This window comes from Drosophila mojavensis, unplaced genomic scaffold (assembly GCF_018153725.1).
Source record: "Drosophila mojavensis isolate 15081-1352.22 unplaced genomic scaffold, ASM1815372v1 contig_136, whole genome shotgun sequence".
NCBI classification, from domain to species: domain Eukaryota; kingdom Metazoa; phylum Arthropoda; class Insecta; order Diptera; family Drosophilidae; genus Drosophila; species Drosophila mojavensis.
The window spans coordinates 8,258,713-8,283,484 of record NW_025318667.1 but is presented as its reverse complement, the minus strand read 5'-3'; the positions used below and the strand labels follow the sequence as shown (position 1 = coordinate 8,283,484).

Below are 24,772 nucleotides of genomic sequence, written 5' to 3'. Positions count from 1 at the left end.
ACATAACTTTATATGAAATATCTATATTTATATGTAGTCCATGTGGAATGCATGCGAAAATATCCCCATTGGATTTAGCAGACGCCAGCGTGCACCCAACTCAAGCCGAGTCCTTAAGTCCCTCTATCCCTTTTCCTTCAACGCGAATATTTTCCTTTTACTAGTTGTGTTTTTATCTCCCTTCCTGTGTGTTTGTGTGTGTGTGTGAAATTGATGGAGAGTTGTGTAATACGAACTGACAGTAGTTTTCATTACGAATGCATGCGATTTACTGTTTTTTACCTTTTTTATTCGATTTTCGAGTGGGCTGTGGTCGGGGCCAAAAATATGAGCAATGTTTGTTTAGTTGTTTGATATTAAGACAATTTGAGTTTATTAGTTGCTGAACTTTTTTGGCACTGCACACATTGGAGATGGAGTTAGAGTCTCACCTAGACTTTAAGGCGAATTGACACGTGGGACCTAGCACTTCAGATTGAGCACTTGAGCTTGACTCTTGAGCGGTACGAGATGGCTGACTTGAGACTCGAAAGTCGAGACTTGGGGCTTAGACTTAGAGTTAAACTTGGACTTGAGATCTGATACTTCAGATGAAACACTTGAGCCTTTAGGCTTGAGTCTGAGCTTGGCGTCAGTTCTGATACTCGATACTGGAAAATCGAGAGCTAAGGCTGAAGCTTGAACGTAGAGCTGGACTTGGGGCTTCAAGCTGAGATTTAGAGTAGAGGTTAAAAATGGACTTGACACTTGAGATGTGATACTTGAGTCAGAGATTTGGAACTTCGATATGTACTTAAGCTTTAACTGCAGGTTAGATATAGATATGTACATGAGGCTTCATATTGGAAGCTTCAGATTGAGGACTTCAGATTGGAGACTTCAGTTTGGAGACATCCGATTGGAGACTTTAAATTTAAGACTTCAGATTGGAGACATAAGATTGAAGACTTCAGTTTAGAGATCTACGATTGTGGACTACAGATTGAAGACATCAGATTGAATACTTCAGATTGAAGACTTCAGATTAGTGATAACCGATTGGAGACTTCAAATTTAAGACTTCAGATTGGAGACATAAGATTGAAGACTTGAGATTGAATAGATTGGAGACTTCACATTGGAGACTTCAATTTAGAGACATCACATTGGAGACTTCAATTTAGAGACATCCTATCGAAGACTTCAGATTGGAGACTCGAGTTTGGAGAGTTCAGTTTGGAGACCTACGATTAAAGACTTCAGAGTAAAGATTCAGAGATTCAGATTGGAGACTTCAGATCAGACATTTCGGACTGAGGACTTTGAATTGTAGACCTCAGATTGGACACATCACATTGCAGACTTCACAGTATAGACTTAAAATTGAAGTCTTCAGACTTGACTCTTGAGATTGAGTATTTGGCATTTACTGTCAGCTACAGATGTATAAATTAATTATCTAAATTACATAACATTCTGTGTAAATAAGTAAATATTTCTGCATAGGTGTTATACAGCACTATGTTTGCTCATTGACCAACACTGCTTTAGAGTCAAATCCAAATAGACAGCACTGAGCCGATGCTAACTGCATGTCAAATTAATGTCTGCTTGGCTTAGCCATGACTCAAGGCAATCAGTCAAGTTTTATTTATATGGGTTTATTTACATACATATACATATACGTACATACATGTATTTTGCTATTTCAAGTATAATTATGAATTAGCATAACGGCATATTATCTGCTTATTCATTTGATTGCACACAGAATGCTGGAAGACAACGAACGTTAGACAAAATTCACCTTTGACCAAATTTTATCTGTGATTTGTTTGTGGCTGTGGAAATGTAAGCAAATGCTTCTAAGCCGACAAAGCTGCTTACCTTATTGCTGTTGTTGTAGTGGTAGTCGTTGTTGTTGTTGTTGCGAATGGAGCATCTTGAGCAGACATTTCAACTGACAATTTGAAGGACTGGACACGCTGTTTGCCTTTGTTATGCAAAGAGCTGTCCTCTCTCTACCCGCCTCTCTCTCTCTCTCTCTTCCTCTCTCTTTATCTGTCTCTTTCTCTTTTGCCATCTATCTTATGCCTTATCTCTTCTCGAATTTGAATCTGATTCTGACCTTTGTGTAGGACCACAGTGGGCACTCTATAAATTGTATAACTATTTTCAATAACAGCACATAACAACAACGAGCGTGCTTCACGTTGAGCTATTCCCCTCGCCCGTCGCCCGTCGCCCGTCGCCCGTCGTCCGTCTCCTGCGTGCTGCTCCTGCTCCACCTAGGGCTTCTCCGACATGACCCAATCTGTAGAGGGGGCTATGACCAGGTTTGCCAACCTCTTGCACAGGTGCGGCAGGTCCCATTCCCTATTTACAGTGACTGGCTTCTCTTCTTCTTCTTCTTCGTCTTCTTCTTCTCTTCTGCCATTACCCAGCACTGGTTTTTGTCTTTGCTTGTTCTCGACTTTCGGCAACTTCTTGAAAGTACTTTAACCCCCGCCCACCCCATCGACTTGCTATGCACCAATACTTATCCACAATGTGTGTCTGTGAGTGTGTTTATATTATTTTCCTTCTTCTTTTTTTTTTTTTTTTTTTTTTTTTGGTAATTTAGCATATTTCTAAAGCATTTGTTGTGGCTGCTGCTGCTGTTGTTCTTGTTGTTGTTGTCGTCTGTCGTGTTTCAAGTTTTGGTTCACCGTTTGCGGTGTGCAAATGCAAATTGCTTGGCTTGCATATCCTTTATGTCTTTTGTTTTTCCTATATTTTCCTCGAGATATACCCTAATTGAAGAGCATTATTAGCTGACTATCTAAAGAAAGTCGTCCAGGGTCTCGCGCAACTGTGGAGGTCTAAGCCTCCAGGCAACTTATGTCGTCATCACACATATGTCAAGTAGATCCTAGATATATTTTATTTATATATCCTGTAGGTTATATACATGTATCATCTTTAAGTCATATATATCATATATTACATAAGACAAAGAGACATATCATAGCAGACTTTTCATCTTGGGAAATCCGTTTTATTTCCATCAAATAAATTACCTTATTTTTCAGCTCGTACTTCGTACTTCTAGTGTATTTAGCCTTCGGCTTAGTCTCCCATATTCAATTTCCTAATTTTTTTCCTTTGCTTTGCTTCTCCCTGCTGCAGCCTGGTTTGGGCGCAGAGGCAACAGATGCTGTTCTTACTGAAGTACGTCCAGCCGCGTTGATAGTTTTATTGTTGGAATGCATATACATATATGTATGTATATGAGCATACTGTATATACCCATCTATTTGTAAACTTTATATTCGAAATGACTGCATGTAAGCAGATGTCTTAAGCCGTCTATTAGCTCCCTAAGCAAAGCTAATAATGTTTAACAAGTTACTTAGTGCGTGAACAGGTCCTTTGCCTGTCCCAAAGTCCCAAACAGCAAGTTGGAAAGTTTTGTTTAAGCCATGTCGCTGCGCCTATTGAATAGTTCTGATCAAAGTCTCTAGCTGGAAGCTAATCAACAATAAAAGCCAGTTAATTTGCCTAGCTGAGCTACAGGACAGAGCAAGTAAGTCTTGGCGAGGCTCTGGTTGGCCTAGGAATAAGGCTAAAGAATCCCAATAGTTCCTAGAGTGGAATAATTATAATTTAATGCTAGAGGTCTGTCTAGCCTATGTTTAGATTATCATTCTTAATGTTAGCAGTTAATACATATCATCAAGATAGAGTCCCAATACATGCTAAGGCAGGAAACAGATCCTAAAACTGAAATATTCTAATTGAAAGCTATAGGTCTGTCTGACTGTATGAAAGGAAGTTGCTGGGAACTTCAAAGTCTACAAAAATCTATATAAAATATATGTGAGTAGACTTACAGAGAAGAGTCTAGCTGAAAGTCTTTTCTTTAGCCAAACCCTGACTCTAGTATAGAAGAAGTATTCGTAATAATTGAGTGGAATGGACTAAGGTTTGTATGTATATGTGTGCATATATCCACACATATAGAATACTTGCCAAACAGACCCCGCCAGCCACCTGACTGTGCTAAGACGGCTTTCAGTTGAGACTTCCTAAGGATGCAGCTCCACCTAAGAGTCTCACTAGACAGTATTCAATTCAGTCAAGTAACTGTCAATTGCTTTGGGTTAATCATCGGATCCATAATTGTGCTGTGCAATTATCGCGTCTGTCATGAAGATGAGCTGCAATTGTCTGCCGCGGACTAATTAGTTTCTGTTTACTAATATTTACAGTCCAGCTGGTTTCTGGATAATCATCGTCCGTTGTCCTATGTTAAGAGAGAACTAGAGGGTGGAAATATCTACATATATGTGGGTATACATAGATATATTTCATATATTCATTAATCATTGAATCAACAGTCGAATAGAAGTTAAATGCAATTGTCATGTCACACTGTGCACAGTGGTTGAGCCAAGACGTGCCACATTTCAAGTATCATTTCCCGCTTGTTGTCGGAGTTGGGGAGTTGCTGTTGTTGTTGTAGGTCCTTGGCCCTTTGGTGGTCCAGTTGCTGTGTTTATGTTGTCTCATGGTCGTGCGTCCAGATGTTTTGATTCAGTTTTAATTCATTTCAGTTGGCGGCGCCAGCGACTGTTATTGCTGCCATTGTTGCTGTCGTTTGTTCTTGTTGCTATTAAGAAAAACGCCTCCAAGAATAATCGACTAAACGAGCGAGCAAACGAGAATTGGTTGACGACCCTTCTCCGGCCTCGCACTCTCTCTCACTCTCTCCCGCTCGCTCCCACTCTCTCGCTCCTTCTCGTCGACATGCAGCCAACCAGCCGGCAATAAAAATATGATTGTATTTTCGCTTGAGTTGTTTTCATTTCTCGATGATGTCGAGGACCGTAGTGAGCGAGGGCAGTGGAGAGGGAGACGGGGCGGTCGGTCCAGGCGACCGCAGCTTTACCCCAATTCCTTCAGTTTCCACTTCCTGCCTCCATATACAGCTGCGGGCTTTTGGTCTTGGCCTGGCCCAATGCATGGTTAAATCAAGCAAGCGCTCGACCATTGAACCGCTCTCCGCTTTTTGTTGTTTTTGCTTCAGCTGGCGGATAACAACTTGGGGCTTTTGTTTTGTTTGCCGCCCCCCTCACACACACACACACACACACACACACACACACACACACACACACACACACACACACCCATAAGCAGAGTGTGTGTGTCTGAGAGAGAGAGCATTTGAAATCAGTACGGCAACTCGCATATTCGCTACATTACATTCTCGGTTGCCATTAATCGTGGGGCTGCGGCTACGGCTGCCCAGTTGGCAAGGGGCATCTTCACGAGGGCCGCCTTGCAGCTGCTCTGATGTGTCCATGGCTGGCTGTGCGGCGTCGTCCATGTCCTCCATCGACATCAGACCGGCTCGCCAAGTCTTTCATATTTACTCGAGTGATGTAATTTTTGAATAGCTTAAGGCTTTTCAAAATATTTAGCATGGCAAATCCTTTTTAAACGTTGATTTCGACTGCAGTCAGCGCCGCTTCTGCTTCTGCTCCTGCTTCTGGCCCTGGTCCTGGCTCTGGATTCGGTTTTGGTCCTCGGCCAAGTCTCGGTCCTCTGCCCTCCGTCGAGTGCTTTGCATATGCATATGCGTATTATTGTTATTAATAATAATAAATTAGATGGATGCCCTGCATGAGCAGCAGATTTTGCGTTTCATTTCCCACGAACGGCGACTCCTCGAGTCAAGTTCAAACATGATTATTCAACAATTGATTCGGAAGCTTAGCCAAGAGACCGCTTGTCCGACAGCTACCGACATGTAAGAGCTTATTGGAGTTATTGTTACAACTATCTTTTGTATTATAGCTGCTGCAATTAGAGCTGAGCTTCAGATTTGCAGTGTTGTTAAACGTTTATTGACTGTGGCGATTGTTAGTCTCTCCAAAAGTTTAGATTGCGGCGTTTCCTATCGATAGGAATTATCGATAGAAATGTGTTGATTGTAGATTGTAATAAATAACTTACTTATTGAATGAGTCTTCTAATATGTTGTCAGCAGTAAGACACTTTATGTGTTTTATATTATCGATAAATTGTCGATAAGTTTCTGATAGGCGGAAAGTCAATCATATCAGAGCATATTTAGCAGAGATCCCTGGATCACATGGTTGGTGATAGATGCCATCATTATAGTATAGAGTATAGTTTGAATACACTGTGTCAAGAAATTATCGATTAACGAAGAACAGAAGTGAAGAGAAGTGAGAGAGAGAGAGAGAAAGAGAGAGAGAGAGAGAGAGAGAGAGAGAGAGGGAAAGAGAAAGAGAGAGATAGAGAGAGAGAAAGAGAGAGAGAGAAGAGCGCTATGGTACGGAGGATAATCCGAAAATAAAGGAAAAGGCTAACAATTAGAAAACGAACTGCATATAATAGTATTCCAACGAATCGATACAGATGTGAAGCTATCGATAAATACACAAGTTATTGCAATTATGCCATTAATACAATTGACTAAGCCAAGGACTTCAGCAGCCAGTACTTGACTATAAGTTGACTTTAATTAAATATCATCTCTAACCCCTAAATAAATAAAATATTGACAATTGCCTAACTGATGCATCCGCAATTGCAGCGGCTTCTATGTGCGATACACTTTTGATTATTATCGAATTGAATTTCTGTTTACTTTTTGCACTTTTTTTCGCCAGCAAATGTCGTTGTTAATTTAATGCAGGCCCGAACTAAAAGCCTTAAATTGCATTAACAGCGATAAATAATTATTGCGTCAACAATGTGGGCGATGATTGAAACTGATTGAAGCATTAAAAAAAAGGGAAAACCAAAAGCTTTAAATGAAAATGTAAAAAAAGAAAAGAGACAAAGTGGAAAAATTGTAGGAGAGTTGATTAAAGAGCTAAAGTTGTTGCTTTATTTAGCATTTATTATCAATTTGCCCGGCATTTAGTGTTTAGCTGTTGCACAACACTGTTTGGCCAACTGACGTTTATCAGCACTGAACGAGCGAAACTTTTGGGCCAAAGTTGAAACGGAAATAGAAATTCGAGCAGCAGCAACAAGAACAACAGCAGCTGTTGCTGCTCAACTTTGTTGTAGTTGTTGTTGTTATTGTGCACAAACAAAGAAATAACAACAATGACACACACACACACACACATACACTAGTGTGTCCAAAAAAAAAAAAAAAAAAGTGCGCATAAACGCAAAAGGCAAATAAAAATTTGTAATGAAATTTTGTGCGCTGACATTTCGAAAAATTGCTTTTTAACCTTTGTGCCTTGGCTGTGGAAGTTGTATCTAAAGCCGGAGTCGTAGCCGTAGCCGTAGCCGTAGACGTAGCCGTAGCCGTAGCTGTAGCCGTAGCAGCTTCTACATGTCACTGACATGCTACACGTGTATCTCTTTGGCCTGGGTGCCGCCTCGTCCAGCAGCAGCACTACCTCCCTCTCTCACCTTTCCACCCCCCTCTCCCCCTCTCTGTGTGTGTGCGTGCGGTTGGGATGCCAAGCAAAGTTGTGCAGCATCGAAATCTGTAAGCTGAAAACTCTGTGACATGCTTTTAAGTTTTCGGCTGGCATGCACATGCAGATTATTATTAGGTTGTTGCCCCTCTGCTCCTGCCGCTGCTCGTTCAGGTGAGCTGGCCCGAGCGCCGCCCGACGAAGCCCCAAAAAAACTTTGCCCATGTCCAGCTGGACGATGCGGGACGGAGCTCGGAGGGCATTTGCCATTTGCGTTGCTATAAGTTTTGTTCTAACAAACCAATTACTCGCACCAATTTCCACAGGCTGCCTTCGACTTTCGCATCGCCTTACATGATGGAAGAGTTCGACTTTGAGCTGTGCCAACTGAATAGACACACGGCTGAGTGAGAGCGAGAGAGACAGAGAGAGAGAGAGAGATGCTGATGCTGAAGCAAAATACAAATACGACTTTCAGTTACTTTTTCATTATTTTGCCAAGGAGTTTGTCCTTTTGCGTGTGCGACACACTCGGCAAAGACACTTGGCTCGCATGTTCCCATATCTCAGGACCATCACTCTCCGTGTCTCCCTCTCGCTCCCTCTCGCTCCCTCTTTCTCTCTCAATCTCGCTGTGTGTATTGCAATGTTCAAAACATTGGCAGATGTCGCCGCACTAGCAAAAGTTACCAGAACGAGCCAGAGAGAGAGAGAGAGAGAGAGAGAGAGGGGGAGGGAGAGTGAGAGGGGGCGCTGCAACAGGGCTGGCAGCGGAAGGGGATCCGCTTGGCGTATGTACAGATGCCGAGACAAGGACAAGACATGGCAGTCAACTCTGCAGAAATGTCTAACAAAAAAAAAAAAAAAAAAAGTTCGTACAAGTTTACTTTCTTTTCTTTCCATATTATTTTCTATCTCTCTCTCTCTCTCTCACTCTCTTTGCTCTGTCTTTTTCTACTAATTTTTCTTGTTTATTTCCATTTTGGCAAAAAGGCGCTCCCCGCTCGCTGTTTACCTCCATGGCAATGGAGGCGTGCCAGCCTTAAAGCGGCTCCAAGCAGAAGAAAATGTCGCTGGTACAAATGTTGGCATCAATAAATCATTGCAATGGATCAACAATTGCGGCCAGAAACTTGTCAACAACTCGAGGCGAGCCAGAGAGCCGCCGTGGCCAACTGGCAAATATTTGTGATACAAATTCAATTAGGCCCATTTGGAAATGGAACGATCTTTGATGGAGTGGAAAAGCCTTAAAGGTGCGCCACATATTGATAGAAAATCTCAGCTGAATTCGAGCTCAACTGTCTCTGGATGGACTGCTAAATCACGGTTGCAGATACGCGGATAGACATTGAAGGCAGGGGCTAAGGCTGAAAGGCTGACATCTTTTAATATAGAGGCGAATATAAAGCAGAAAAAAATCTATCAAATATGCTCCTAAGACCTGTCTCTTCATTATATTTTTTTTTTGGAAATTTTGAATTACAACAAAATTAGTCATAGCCGTCTGAAGGGTGGCAGAAATATATGTATAACTAAATAATATAATAAAATTGGTATAAAATGTATATGAACTGATATATATGAACTGATATATAAAAGACATCAAAGTTTCTCTTATTGCAGACTATGTAGAATCAAGATATCTATGTATGTATATATAGGCTACATTCCTACGAAAATGCATTAGCACTATGAACACTGAAAATACCAAGCGAAGGCACTTTTAAAAGTTTTCACGTCATGGATTTTCCAAATAGATAGTATGTAGATACTGCAATATGTTAATGTTGTTCATGTTGAGTTCTATAGCGCTCCATTTGCTTAAATTTTTAAAATGTTGATCGATTTATTAATGAGTTTAGCACAGATCACAAATAAAAATTAAATGAAAATACCAAAAAATTAATATATAAACTTATTTATATATTGATATATGATATTATATATAAAGTTCTTGATTTACTATGATATGATATTTTATATAAATTTATTGATATACTATATGAAGTTTTTTTAAAACAATTATAAGATCTTTTCTATAGCATACTTTGAGGCGTCCAAAGAAATATAAAATGCGCTGTTTTTTTTTTTTTTTATAATGGTTCGCTTCTGATTCTTGCCCATTAAAAAAAAATGAGCAAAATGTAACGCTATTACCATGGGCAGAGCCCTATAATGCCTTCTTATTCTCACAACTGGAGAGGCCCCTGAGGAGATGAAGACAGTAACAAATGAAAGCTGACGAAGATCACAAGACTTGGTTCGAATAGCTTCAACCCTATAATATCTGATGAGATATTCATGAACAAATCGTACCATCACAGACTCAGCAGAGCAATACAAAAATATAAGCAATATTCTCACTTGATGTCCTTTGACTCCTTGCTCTTCAGAATGCACTCGCAGCTTAAATAAATATCCATAAGCAGAATTTAATAATCGAGTCAACTATATCAGCCTGAGCAAAGCCAATAGAATTTGTCTAAGAGACCTAAAACAGCATTTGACATACTTTGTACGGGACGAATGTCCGGGCGTATACGTGATAATTGAAGCAAGGCCGGGGCTCGTATTGAAGTGACGAGAGCTGAATGTGGCACAGCTGTTTGCGGCCTGAAGATTGTTAATCTTTAGTTTGAAATGTTCATCAGTGGAGGAAGTTGTCAACTTATCTTGGCGCACCTGAAGCATAAACATGCAGCTCTTTTGTGTTGTTGCGGCTGTGGCATGTGCCACATGCAGCAAAGTCCAGGAGCGAATGTTCCTTTCTTTTCTTTTCATTTCATTCCATTGTTGCTGTTGTTGTTGCTGTTGCTGTTGTTGTTGTTGCTGCTGTGTGCTAAGATTAAGTCGCATGTGGAACGTGTGTCTCCCTCTCCCTCTCACACACCTCCTCTCTCACTCTGCGCGTGTGTGTGTGTGTGAGTTGTCTTTGGGCTGCTTTGGCCGTTTAACTTCTTTCACTTGCACTTGCAACACACCCCACTTCCTCCTGCCCCTCCCACCCTCCACTCAATCCCACATCAGGCAGCATATTATGAAGATGAAGCAGCAGCGGCAGCAGCAGCAGCGGCAGCAGCTCGCGCATGCTGTTGTAAAAAGTTTTTAATTTTTCTTTTCAAACATTTAACTAAAAGAGCAAGTCCTTGCTTCCCACGCCAAAAGCGCTGCCAGCAATAACAACAACAGCAACAATAGGAGCATCAAGATTAAAGGGGGACTACGAAAGAAATTATCCTTCTCAATGCCCTAGCTATGGGTATTTTCATATCAACTATTCATATGTAACATCCACTAGGCTGAGATGCACGGGATGCTCTCGGGAATGTAAGCCTTCTAGTATATCATTGTGTCAGCATTAGACAGAGCTTTCGTTTGGATACAAGCTAGTTAAGTTGAATTTGCTTTTAGAGGAAAATAATATCATTTGAAGTACACGAATACTATAAAGATTTGATCTGGTATTGGTGACTAAGCTCTTTCAAGTGAGCTATGGGAGCGCATGGTGGTATATAAGAACATTCCCAAAGGACATGAACAGAGCAGAAGGACATAAACAGACTTCTACATTCCCATAGTTACAGTAGGATAACATCTAGTGCAGCATAACTCTAATATGATTGCCATATATCTTCAATTGTTCCACAGTTTGTCTCCCTCTTCTAGGGTATTTTCTAGCTGGACTCGCTTCTAACCTCAGCTGCATCTTCGGCCTTTTCTTCTTCTTCGTTTTCATATTCTTCGTCTTCCTCTTGCTGCTTTGCCTTACAACTTTTTGCTTGGCAAAATATCATACGCATAAAACAACATACGCCGAGACCGAGAGACCCTTTCCCTGCGGCCCCCTCAGACAGGACATCATGTGATCTGAATACAGAGCACCCGCTCGCTCTCTCTCTCTCTCTCTCTCACACTCTTCCTCTCCCTCTCCCTCGCAGTCTGCCCCTTTGCCTCTCTCGCTTTTGCGCTATTTAACTTGCTTTATTTTTCTTTTAATGAAACAGTTGTTGCTCGCGGCATTATTATGATTATTATGAGGCATGCAAAAGTTGCAGTTAAAGCGTCGTGTAAAATAATATTTAGATGCCAACTTTCTGGCTGCAGTTGGTAGCTAAGCCCGCATCGCCCACCCCTCTTTCTCGCTGCTCTTCAAATTTTGCAGTTTAATTAAATTTTGCCAGGGCCGAAAATCTGAGCAAGAAGACCGCCAAATGCCAAATGCCAAAGCCAGTTGCCAGTTGCCAGTTGCTAGTTGCCAGTTCGGATTGCACCGCAGCAATGTTGCTTTTAGTTTTTGCCAAAATCCCTTAAATTAATTGAGTCTGGCCGGGCTGAGCCCTCCAAGCTCTACATGCTAGAGAGAGCGAGAGAGAGAGTGAGAGAGAGAATGAACTCAGGCAGCAACCAGTTGCCGTAGTTTCTGTCACATCACAGATTGACTGCCGAAGCCTCACAGTTTACTCCCCTCTCTCTCTCTCTTTCTCTCTCTCTCTCTCACTCTAACAGCCACTAGCCCTTTCTCACTCTACCACTCTAGCATGTAGTTGGTGAAATTAAGTTGCAACCTTCTTGGCATCAGCTCGTTCCCCCTCCTTCACCCAGCTTTGCCGTCCCAAGTTTGAATAAAGCATTTGCATTTCTATGTCTTCGCTTAGATTTCAATTATTAGCTGCTTTCCTAATTGCATTACATTATTGTAATCGTCATGGAGCTTTTGAAGGGAGTCTTATTGATTTATGATTGCAGTCGATAAGCAACAAGTCGCGCTGCTGTCTTAACTCTCTGTTAGCATCCCAATTTACCTGCAATCGAAGTTCTTTTTCCACATGTTATCGATCGTTATGATATGCCTGCATATAAAAGGGTATTCTAGTTACATGCAATCGATAAATATAGTGCTCACAGCAACTGATAGGTTTGCTATCGATATTACGGCCATCGATAAGCTTTATAGTTTTTCTGGCTTATCAAATACTTATATCTAGCATCTTCAATCTTCTATCGATTAGTATTTCTAATCGATATATATTTTCTGTATATCGATAATTGTGTTATTGATGAAAGTAGCATTTACATTTCATAAGATGTTCCGAATCTATCTCATGTTCTCCCAATAAAAAGTCATTTAGTTGCCATAGCTTTCAGATTCTTTCAGATTTCTAAAAATTAAATTAACTTATATAAATTGGCTTTTGGAAAACAATGCAGAAGGCCACTTGAAGCGCTTGGTTGGGATTGCCTATACGGCTCCACAGACCCAATCCAACTGCTCGGCAAACCAATTTCGATAAGCATCTGTGTCTGGGTCTCTGTGACGGATGCCTGTCCGGAAGCACAGTTCCACTCGTATCGGAGTAGAATCGGCTTTTGGGCTTTGCTTTGCGGTCGGACATAATCTCTAGCAAAAATCTACTGTGCCCGCATGTTGGGCCATAAACATTCAAAGCAGCAAAATTTGTTAACCGAGTTGTCGCTGTCATCAACAGATGCGAGTCCCATTCGGTGCGCCGGGCTAGTTCCAGTGAGAACAAAGAAAGGCTCGCATTCCTACAAGTGCCTAACTCCCCTGACTGAGCGCCAACAATGAACGCACCGAAATTCTGTGCTAGTCAAAAGGATTTTGGATTTTTCACATTTTACCGGAAAATAAGTGCATGGCAATCAGACGAGGCAATTCAAGCCGGCAGAAATAGTCGATTATCAACCGTGCTCAACTATCGATAGCTACATGCGGACTTTGAGATATTTATATAGTTCTTATTTCCAGCAATACTTATTGAAACTTGTCGTGCTAAAGTCGAAAACCAGAATATATCGATAAATATTGATATGCGGTAGTCGATATTGATCGATATATGCATAGAAGGATATACTGATAAGAATTTAATAAATAGTTTCTAATGTTACCAACTAAATGTCGGTATTTAACTTATCGAAATCAATAATTATCGCTATTAGGCAACTGAGAAGACCTTACTAAATAATATGATCTTTAATGGTTTATTAAAATAATATATTATGCTCAATCGTCTTTTTTAGGGGTAAACTAAAGGATCAACGCTAAACTGTCGATAAATATTGGCATTATGCAATCTATATTAATCGGTAAAAACAGCTCATTGAGGTGAACCGGCTCACTCGCTCTTTTTTGTGAAGTGAGCCAACTCACTCATTTGGCTCACTGGCTCACTTGCTGATAGCTCATGAGCCGATAGTGAGCGAAAACGAGCTTGTGAGCCAAATGAGCCATATTGAAGGAGCTAGTTCAGTGGCTCAGTTCAGTGAGCCATTCATTTTGGCTCACTCACTCATGAGCTACCCAAGTCTAATGCATACATTTAAGGTTCATTTAAAACTCTACATATGTGCGATAATAGCTAGTCTTTAACTCGCTAAAATCGATATTATCGATATTGTGGAAATGGGAAGAAACACCTAAATAAGTAACAATTAAAATGTCTCAAGATTTGATTATCTTTCATTCAGATAGATGATAAATAAACAGATCTAGGCACAGACTCCCATATAAGGCTTCCAGCGTCTCGTTTAGTATACGAATCTCTATGAGTAGATGCAAAACTCGACTGACTCGATTCGACTGCAGCTGAAAATGTTTGCCAATTGTCTATATACATATGTGGAGGTGCACACATACAGCATGATTGACAACACTTATGCACACACACACGTACTCAGGAGAGTACATGGAACGACTATGGCAATTGAGCTGGCCACCCGGATGGACATCTTAATGGTGAGGACATCTAAAACAATTTCCCATTAATGACGACAACGTCAATTTCAGGCACTCGGCTACTGCAATGTTTTTTCATTATTTTCAGCAGCTATGACGTTGGGGTCCTTCGCTGAGGATGACGCTGTGGCTGCTGATGTTGGTAGAGTCGCTCTTTTATGATGACGTTACAAGGGCTCGCTGCTCCGCTGTCCGCCTGACTGACATGATACTGTAATGGAATTCAATAAAAGCTGAGAGTGCACAAACTGTTTGGCATGCAAACGACCGACGGCCTTTTCCGTGGACTTGCATCGCGGAGTCATCGGGCGTTTGTCAGGCTCATTTGTTAATTTTGTCGCAGTATTGCTGAATGTTACCGTTCAGCAGCCCATCCGTTGGTGGTTGTTCGCGCAGCACATGGACGCACAACATTCAACATGTGCCGTAATTTATGCCCTGCAAGAAATACACACATGCCCTGCCCGACATACACATAAGAAAGTGTGGTCCATCGGCTATGATAGAGCGTTTACAGCTGCATATTTTGGGCGAATGATTGGGGGTTTTTCTGCTTCCTTAGTTCTTTCCTTCCCCCATACTCATTCTGTAAGGCAGAAAGGTTGTTCAGGTTGTTCCATCTATTGAGATTCTTCCGGGTTCCTCCCTTCATTCTCCCTTTCTAATGTTGTCCATATGCGTTTTCAGGTATTCCATATTTATATTCAGGTTGTTTCATCTATTGAGACTCCGTTCTTCCTCACTCCCCTCCTCATTTTCAAAGTATTCCTTTACACATATATTGTAAATATATTTATGTTTTCCATATTATATTCTGGTTGTTTCATCTATCGAGATTCTTCCTGGTTTCTCCCTTCATCCTCCCTTTCTAAAGTTGTCCATATGTGTTTTCAGGTATTCCATATTCATATTCAGGTTGCTTCTTCCTCACTTCCCTCCTCAATTTTAAAGTATTCCTAAAGGAATATGGAAAACATAAATATATTTACAATATATATGTAAACATATATATTGTAAATATATTTATGATTTCCATATTCTATCCAGCTTGTTCCATCTATTGAGATTCTTCGTTCTTACTCGCTTCCTTCTTCCACCATCTTTAAAGTATTCTATATATATGTATGTATATTCAGGTATAGTTCTGACTAGCTCAAACTATTTCTCATGCCCTACACTCTGTTTCAGTGTTGTATAACTGGCTGAAAACATAGAGTGCTGTGCGTCGAGCTGATAAGCTCCTGCCTACGGAGCTCGCCTCAAAATTTCAGTCTGATGCTGGCAGGCATTGAAGCATATTATTTATATTTTTTTACTGGAAATTAAAATTGAAATTAAAATTTGTTCAGCTCATTCGAAAATGCCTCACATCGTGAGCCCAGTGTGCTCCAGCCTCATCATGCAGATGCTTTTGGACGGCAATCTGTATGTGGCCATCACTTGGGCCTTTGGTTACTTGCTGTGCTTGTTTATTTATGTAAGTATTCCCCATATCGTTGCCATTATCATAATCAGTATCGCAGCTATACGGATTCGTTCATTGGCTTTCATTTCCCGCAGGAATGGGATCGCTTGAATCTGAACATGCTGCTGCTCTATATGCTGACCGTGACTATCGAGTCCATGCGCATCTATATGGGCTACATCCTCAACCTGAGCCCCAAAGGGCCGCACTCCAAGCTGGTGCTCTTCGTGGCCCTGGGCGCCTGCTTGCCGATGATGTGCGTCAGCTGGTATCTGTACGACGATCACGGCCTCTGGATGCGCGTCATCTACAATATCTGGTCTGTCTTCATAGTGCTCGAGCTGTTTGTCGCTGTGGGCATCATCTGGAAGCGTATCACGAATGTGCCACACTTGCCCGACTGGTCGGCAATAGAGGCCAATCAGAGGGCTCGGCGTCGCCGCCGTTGCGCTCCGTGCAGAGCTTACTTGTAAATCGTTGAATCCGTTAAAAATTGTTCAATCCGTTCAAAATCGTTCAAATCGTTAATTGTTAATGCAGTATTGCAAATAAAAAAAAAAAAAAGCTTAGAGAGCCAAAAAAAAAAAAAAACAATGAAAGAGAATGTTAGAGTGAGAGAAAGGGAGAGCGAGAGGGAGAGCATCTGCTAGTTGTTGGATCTTCTGAGCACTTTTGCCATATTGCCTGCGTCTCGATGGGTGGCTAGTGAATGTGCTACTGCCACGCCCACATGTATACACCTTGGCTGCCCAATCCCTTTCGGTGTTGCTTTTATTGCATTTACTTTGCGTCCAGCGGCCAATGAAGCCGCTTGATGGCCCGACCGGATGTCGTTTTCAATAAAGCCGTCGCAGGCGTTAAGCCAAACACACAGCACAGCCCCAGCCCCAGCCCCAAGGCCAGCCCCAGCACCAGATGAGACACATGTGGCTGACTTGGCTGGCTGGATGGCACTTTAATTAATTTCTTTAAGTTCATTAACGTTTGACTTGTTCAAGCAAGCGAAAATGGCGATACAGCGAATGGGCGGTCGAATCCCTCAGTCCCGGACTTGCACTCCGTTTGATGGTCGTGTCAACTGAATATTGCCTTCGGCAGCGAAGGCATCCCTCCCAAGAAGACTATCCAGAAAGAAATTAAGTGCAAGGAATAAACTTAAAGTGCATTCAACATAAATATGGGCATATCGCAACTTTGTTGCTTGTCAGCTGATCTGAAATGAAAGCTAGAGCAAAGCTTGCATCGATAGACATCGGATAGAAATGATTTGCCTTGGCGATACATCGCATTAGCTCATCTCTAGGAGCAAGCAAAGAAACGATAGTTGGACGACGAAGAATATCGAATTTGTCTATGCAACTATATATACTTAAGCTTTGACTAGATCTTACATTCATGGGATAATGATCTATTCATATGAATATGTACATATATCGCATCAGCGGTAGCCTTATGATACGCATTTGGCATTAGAATGCGGTGGTACATACGATACTTATATTAATATTCCATATATCGCATCATCACTAGACTATCAAACGTATATATCGATAAATAGCCGTCATATAATAATATACCTATAAGAAGTGGAAAGAGTGTTATGCATATCACAATTTGATTTTTTAATTAAATATTAAAGATTAAAATAATAAAAGATTAAGGAATTCATTTTCGATTAACGATTAACGATTGTCCCATTTGGCACAACGATACATTCACATTACAAATCTATCGTCGGGCTGTCAAGCAGGCAGGTTGTGTTTTGAGGGATTTAGTTTCAGATTGAAACTCCAGAAATGTAAGTTCAAAAATCATGTGAGCAACGCATGAGAACAATAGAAAATTTCCAATAACAATTTTTCCAATAAAAAATTTTCCAAATTGCACAACCGTTTAATTTGAACCAAAAAGCGAGAGCGAGTGAGCGAGAGACAGATAGAGTGACAAATAGAAGAAGAGAAGCCGCGTAGCCCGATAGCATGTCGAACCTGTCCTGTAAAGCCCAAGGCAGCACGTCCGAAACGAAGAGCGTGCAGGAGTCGTCGTCCCCGATGGCAGCGAAGGCGCTCCCTGCTGGCGAGGAGCCGACTCGCGATGAGAACGCGCCCAGCACCAGCCAGGGACGCCAGCACCGCTGCAGCCACCACAGCAGCAGCGCCGGCAGCAGCAGCAGCCGCCACAGCGAGCAGCTGCTTCAGGCAGGAGCTGCCAGCAGCAGCAGCGGTAGCAGCAACGACAACGACAACTACAACGACAACATCAACGACGCTAGCCACAGCCGCAGCCACAGCCACAGCCGAGTTGGCTCGGCCACGCCCATGACCCAGCTGAACGGTCCGGTGATGCGCATCAAGCGGGAGCTGAACGAGATCATGCAGAATCCGCCGCCCAATTGCAGCGCCGAGATGTACAAGGAGGATCTGTTCCACTGGAAGGCGATCATCATGGGGCCCAGCGGCACGGCGTACGAGGGCGGCATCTTCAAGCTAGACATACGCTTTCCGGGCGCGTATCCCTTCCGTCCGCCACAGATCCGTTTCATAACGCGCATCTATCACTGCAACGTGGACAGTCGCGGCGTCATCTGTCTGGATGTGCTGAACGAGCGCTGGTCGCCGGTGATGAACATTGCCAAGGTGCTGCTGTCCATTTGGGTGCTGATTGGCGAGTGCAATCCGAATGATCCACTAGTCATGGGCATTGCCGACCAGTACAAATGCAATCGCAAGGAGCACGACAAGGTGGCGCGCTACTGGACGAAGCGCTTCGCCATGCCCAAGCCCAAGGCCAGCTCCAAGGCCGAGCAGGAGCTAATGCAGTCGAACGCACAGGAGCCGGACAAGTCGGATCAAGTGTCGAGTCAGGCGTCTGCTCAGATGTCGGATGAGGCGTCGGCTCAGGTGTCGGCTCAGGCGTTGGAGCAAGTGCTGGAGCCACTCTCGCTGCAGTCCGTGCCGGAGCAGCACGAAGAGGCATCTGAGCTGAACCAGAACCAGAACCAGACCCAGACCCAGAGCCAAACCCAGAACCAGGCACAGGCACAGGATCAGCAGGAGCCGGAGACAACGGTGAGCAGCGGAACAGGCAGTGATGCCGCTACTGTTAACCCGAACCGTAGCGAACTTTAGACAGATTTCCCCATAATAAACAGACTGCAAATTTACTCCAGCGTATATAGTGTGGGCCCGTGCGGGACGGTGCTGTGGGTACGGCGGGGCCTTGGGTGTGAGGTCAAGTGTTGGGCGTGAACAATTTGTGTAAATGCGGCAAGCGGACAAAAAATATGACTTGCATAATATGCCAGGACGCCCACTGCCACCTCTATCCGCTCACCCGCCCACCCGCTTCCTCTCCTCTGCTCAGCCCCTGGCACCCGCTTTGCTCCCAGTACAGTCCAGCTGCTGACGCCAGTAGATAGCTAGTCGAGCCTTTGCGCGTTCATGTCCATGAATATTCATGAGCTGCCAAAAATGAGGCGTGCATAAGGCGCTGCCAACGACTCGAGGCTGGCGTGGGAGTAGAGCAGGATGCGGGGGGCATGCTTGAAAAATGAATTGGAACGCGAATGGGTTGAACGGCGGTTAGAAAGGGTAGGCGGGTGGGCAGGAGGAGTGGCTGGAAGAGGAGCTGGAACATGCGATTGGAGTCAGTTGGCTGAAGGTGTTGAAAGCGAGCTACCAAACACACACACACACACATCTATACACATGTATATATAAACACACAGTGGGGACACGCGTTGAGGGAACTGCAGCGTTGGCAACTCTGAGATGCGAGTGTGAGGCATTTTGGCATGGGCGTATACCTAATTAGGACAAGAGATATATATCTCTTAAAATAGGTACTACAAAAATAAGGGTGTTGGGGAAATATTTATTAAGCTCGGTCCGATTGTGTCGAGCCGAGGACAATCACTGCAGAGGCTGCTCCAGGTCTACGACATTCAAATGCTTTATGTTCGCATTGAGTTATTGCATTAAAGAATGAGAGAATCGAAAGCGCAGATCTGAAAATAGCTAATTATAAAGTGGGCTGCGAGTCGAGCACAATTGGGTGTCAAGACACTGCCTAGACTAGAGAGAGAGAGAGAGAGAGAGAGAGTTAGAGTGAGAGGGAGAATGAGAGCAGTGGAATACGGCAGATCTAAGGAAAGCGACACTCAATTTGCGAAATGCGATAAATTGAATGAAAAGTGTGAAAATGAAGAGGAGTCATCAGCGACAGGATAAAAGAGTGGGCGGCGGCCTGGGCGGGTCAGTGTTGCAAGCTTAAGCAGAACTGAGGCGAAACACGCAAAAAAAAAAAAAAAAAAAAAAAAACAGAGAAGAGAAAAAATGTAAATGAAAATTCAAGGAAATTTAATAATAAAAACATCAGCATAAAGTAAAACGCATAAAATCCAATGAAATGTAAAAGGCAACCAGAGTTTCGTCCGCTGGACGGACGCCAGGACAGCAGGGATGTGTCCTTGTGTGTCCTGGTGCTGATGCTCGATGCTCGCGTGTGTGTGTGTGTGTGAGTGTGTACAAAATAGCGTTGGGTAATCACATTGCGTCGCTGTGTCCTGCCCTGGCAGGATATGCTCAATTGAACATGTTGATTGCTGACAGCGCAGACTCCGCCTCAGCCGGCGCATTCTCCTTGCCCACACAAATGAGGAGTCAATTGAAAATCAACTTAGAGCTTGCTTTAATAAAATTAGTTGTACATAGTAACAGCACCAGCACCAGCAGCAGCAGCACCAGCACCAGCAGCAGCAGCACCAGCAGCAGCAGCAGCAACAGTTCCATCGAGCTCCATCATCAACATCATCTCCAGATGTAGCTAGCCGAGCGTTGCGCTCCACACACAAAGATCCTGCGACGCATTTCTGGTTTACTGCAGTGCTGAAAGGGTAAAACACCTAACAAAATACAGTTACAAATACACACACACACAGACAGATGAATGCATATAATAGACGTGCATGTGTGTGTGTGTGTGTGTGTTTATGGCATTCTATATTTACCTGCCCGCATGACCCCAGCGGGTCAGTCAGTCGATTGGGCGTGCAGCTAGAAAAACATTTGAATGCAGCTCGATTGATGTTGAGCAGTGTTGAAAAGCGTGTAAATGAAATTAGAAAGCAGCTACATGGGCGACACGCCCCAACGCCCAAACGCCCCAACGCCCACACACGACCAGTCACGCCCAGCAGACCCACCAGCATGCATACATGCACAGCTCGCATATCCCTTCAGTTTGTACAGTCAACGCGCAGGCGACATTAGAAAAACAGAAACCAATTCGCAGAGGTTTTGTGTTCTCGTACGCAGCACCGACTCTCGCATGCCCTAGCTTGAAATTAGAAAGTAAACATAGATTCAAGCTCAAAGAATTCGTGGAAAAATCCTTGATTAGTGTTGCAAAACACATCAAAATGAGAGCAGCTCGGATTTATACTGTTTATAATTGTATTCTCGATTGCAATTGAGTTTGATAGCGGACAAACGTCACGCCAATTAAGTGCAATTACGGCCAGCACTTTCACCGGTCCACCTATCAAGTATCCCATTAAGTAAGGCTTCATTAGACAAACCTCTTCCAGCTGACCATCGAGTGCCGCAAAGCCATGCGATTGAATGCCTGAGCGAATTGGTGCATGAATGAAGGAGCGAATGCCAGATTGAAACTGGCCATAAAGAGCACTCAGCTTACGCTCACCATCATCGTCATCGTCATCGTCATCGGCATCGTCATCGTCATCGGCGTCGTGGCTGTCATCGCTTTGGGTTGGTCGAACTCGTGCGGTCCTTGGCTTTTGCCTAACTGCCTTTGTAGTTTAATTGAATTTAAGTGCGCCTCTACAATATGCAATATTGCAGAATGCGATGCATACACACACACACACACACACACATGCACACTCACACATGCACACTCACACACATACGCACTTGGGCGGCCTAAGTGCATTTCACTTTGTTGCACGATTTGGTGGCATGAACGCAAATGCAGTAGCTGCCGACAATCAAACTAAGCCAACCTAATGGGACGGTGCTGGACGGGTGGGAAAGGGTAGAGGCGGACATCTGCCATATGCAGAGTTTGACACAAACTGAGTTAGTCAAGTAAAATAGTTTTATTAATTGAGCCCTGGTGAGGGCAGCCAAAGCAGCCAGTGTTGAGTAATGCATATATGTATATTTACATATACATAAATTTACATACACACACACATATACATATACAGGGAAGCTGTGTAGCGCATGCAGCAAAATTTTTATTACTGAAAACTTTCGAGCAAAACGAAAATTTGCAAAGCAGAAGAAAAACTTTAAATTAGTGTTCAATTTTGTCGTTTTCTATTTATGTGCACATATTTATGTTTATGTTTACATACATATACATATATACATACGTGTTTATATAAATATGCATATTTTTTTGCAATGAGATAGAATAAATAGAATAATAAATTAATATTGCTAATCATTAGTTTAATAGCATGGGCCACATCATTTGATAATCAATGAGCAGTGTTAATCAATGCTAACAGCAAGTGTTGGTAAACAGCATTGAATCACTTACTCATAGATGGGAAAATTTGATTACGTTGTATGGCTTGTGATTGAATCATAAAGTGAACTAGAGTTTAACAGTTGACTGTGAGCTGCAGTGTTGATCAACGCGAAATTCGTTAGGCAAATTATATGTTAGCCACAATAAAATCTGATTGGAATGTGCAGGAGTGTTGGTAAATGCTGATCTAAAGGTATAAATATTGGCAAACACTAGTTAAAATGCCCTAAAAACTAGTGTTGTTAAATGCTGTTATGCAGATATAAGTGTGTTTTCAAACACTAAATGAATGCTGCCTGAAAAGAAACTGAATTGATGGACAATGCTTGAGCGCCGCTCTGAAGTACAACTCGATCTTTCTCAATTTTAGCACCGAACTAGGTCCGATCTACATTAATATTTCTAAATAAAAATAAGAATATTAAACAACACTTGTTGCCCAAATGTCAGCAAAGGCCCGCACGATGTGAACAAAGTAATTTGCGATTTAATCAGAAGTGGAGGATCTCGACAAATGAACTGAAATGCAGCCAAGCGGCACTTGGAGCTGGACATTCGCCACTCGGGCTACTTGGGCGGTCAGTTTTAGTCAAGTTTGGGTGCTTTGTTAAACGTCGCTTTAAAAACTTGCTCGTGTCCAGTTAAGGCACATAAACAAACCGTGGACACAAACAAACAGTCGTGCCGTGCCGCCAGTCCACCGTCCGTTGTCCATTTTGTCTGGCAAATAAAAAGCACTGAGCGAAAATCGATGTGCATATAAGAGTAGCCAACAAGTGCAGCACCAAAACAAGAAAAAACAAAAAGAGAAAAGGAAACCAGAAAAAAAGTAAGCGAAATACTTCCAACTATACGGCCAGCATATTAGGCCACGGTCTGGATCTGTTGGGTCCAGGGCATGGGCATGGGCATGGGCTGGGTCCAGAAAATGTCAGAGCGCCAAAAATGGTGACAAAAAAAATTTATATATATAGACGAGGAATAAAGTAAGAACTATCAGCTATAGCACGCCGACGAACAGATACTCTAAGGGGAGTTTGAACTGTGAGCTTGAGAAGGTAAAAGCCGGCTGGATTTTAATTTTGGTTAAGATGTAGCTAGACTAGCTAGTGAACTATAAAATTCTGATAATGAGTTCATCTGTAGGGGACTTCACTTGCGAGAGGATCGGATAGGATTACAAAGGGTAGATGTAGATCTAGTAAATATGTATAAAGACTTTAGCTTTGAGCTATGGAGATTATAATGAAAGAGTTTTTCTGTAGAGGCTTTCACTTGCGAGAGGATCGGATAGGATTACATCGGGTAGATATAGATCTAGTAAATATGTATAAAGACTTTAGCTTTGAGCTCTGGAGTTTATAATGAAAGAGTTTCTCTGTAGAGGCTTTCACTTGCGAGAGGATCGGATAGGATTACAAAGGGTAGATGTAGATCTAGTAAATATGGATGTCACAGGATTACATCCGGTAGAGGCTGATTCATTCTGATGTGCTAAGAAATAGAATAAGATGATATACTGATATATGCTATATCATATGATTTATTTGCCATCTATATAATACAATGAGTTCATCAACTATGTAGAGATACAACTATAGAGTTCTTGAAAAGGAACTCTCGCTTAACTCTGATATTTATATGATATAGCTATTCGATGTATAGCATTTTGATAGCTGGAGAACTCTTGTTGGCATAAAGCAACTCTCTCAGATGGAAGAGTATTTCCGAAAAAAAGAAGAAATTAAATGTCGACGCTTGGGCTTGGACTGCGCTGACCAAGGCAAACACTTGGCACTTGGCACTTTTTGATGTTGTTAGTGGCCATGTCGGCGTGGAGCCACAGCTCCAGCTATAGCCACTACTATTGCTGCTGCTGCTGCTGCTGCGGCTCCTGCTCCTGCTCCTGCTCTGGCCATTCCTGCAGGTGTCGCGACGGCCGCGCAGACTTGCAAACTATGCACATGGCGGTAAATACTCTACACGCCACGTGGCCATTGCCGCCTCCTGCTCCAGCTGCAGCTCCAGTTCCTGCCAGCCGCTTAAATTTACTGCCCTCAGGCATTTCATTTTGGTCGTCCAGCTGGAGAAGGAGCTCGAGCCGCTGTTGCTGTTGCTGTTGCCTCGCTCTGGGCGCAAACATTTCCGAAATGTGACAAAAAAAAGGAGCAAGGAAAAAAGCGAAAAGGTAAATAAAAAAGTGCTGGACTGAAAAAGATGCGATACATGACATTTTTTCTGTTTTCTATTTTTTTTTTTTTTGGCAACGAGCCTACCAAACACGGTATATCGGTAGCCAGTGTCTGATTGGAATGAATGTCTCTGGCAGCAAAAAAGGGGCGAAAAAATGACAAAGAAAACAGCTCAAAAACTAGCGTCATGCACTACTAAATGGCAGCGCGGCCATCGTGAAGGGCCGTACATATTCCTAAAACGCGCGAGATAACAAGCATTTAACAAACTACAGTCGATGCGGAGCAGAGGGGAGGGGAGTGGCGAGTGGCGAGTGGAACGTGATGCTCACTGGCAATGCTATGCCGTTAAATGCAACTGCCG

General features: G+C 42.8%; 2 protein-coding genes across 2 annotated transcripts; both read left to right on the top strand.

Annotated features, from left to right (window-relative positions):
* Nucleotides 1-15,424: 15,424 nt before the first annotated feature.
* On the top strand, nucleotides 15,425-16,224 carry LOC6584955. The gene is made up of 2 exons (XM_002010573.4): nucleotides 15,425-15,667; nucleotides 15,751-16,224. Exons 1-2 carry the CDS (start codon nucleotides 15,551-15,553, stop codon nucleotides 16,126-16,128), a joined length of 495 nt encoding a protein of 164 aa, XP_002010609.1. The 5' UTR covers nucleotides 15,425-15,550; the 3' UTR covers nucleotides 16,129-16,224.
* A 1,148-nt stretch (nucleotides 16,225-17,372) lies between these two features.
* Nucleotides 17,373-18,818, top strand: LOC6584954 (ubiquitin-conjugating enzyme E2-24 kDa). The gene is made up of 2 exons (XM_002010572.4): nucleotides 17,373-17,453; nucleotides 17,567-18,818. The coding sequence occupies exon 2, from the start codon at nucleotides 17,635-17,637 to the stop codon at nucleotides 18,781-18,783; it is 1,149 nt and encodes a 382-aa protein (XP_002010608.3). The 5' UTR covers nucleotides 17,373-17,453; nucleotides 17,567-17,634; the 3' UTR covers nucleotides 18,784-18,818.
* The last annotated feature ends 5,954 nt before the right edge of the window (nucleotides 18,819-24,772 follow it).

Excerpts from the sequence above, each read along its gene's own strand:
- LOC6584955 (XM_002010573.4), top strand. The coding sequence starts at position 15,551 with ATGCCTCACATCGTGAGCCCAGTGTGCTCCAGCCTCATCATGCAGATG. Across the intron at positions 15,668-15,750 it reads TGCTGTGCTTGTTTATTTAT|GAATGGGATCGCTTGAATCT; the intron begins GTAAGTATTCCC and ends CATTTCCCGCAG.
- LOC6584954 (XM_002010572.4), top strand. The coding sequence starts at position 17,635 with ATGTCGAACCTGTCCTGTAAAGCCCAAGGCAGCACGTCCGAAACGAAG.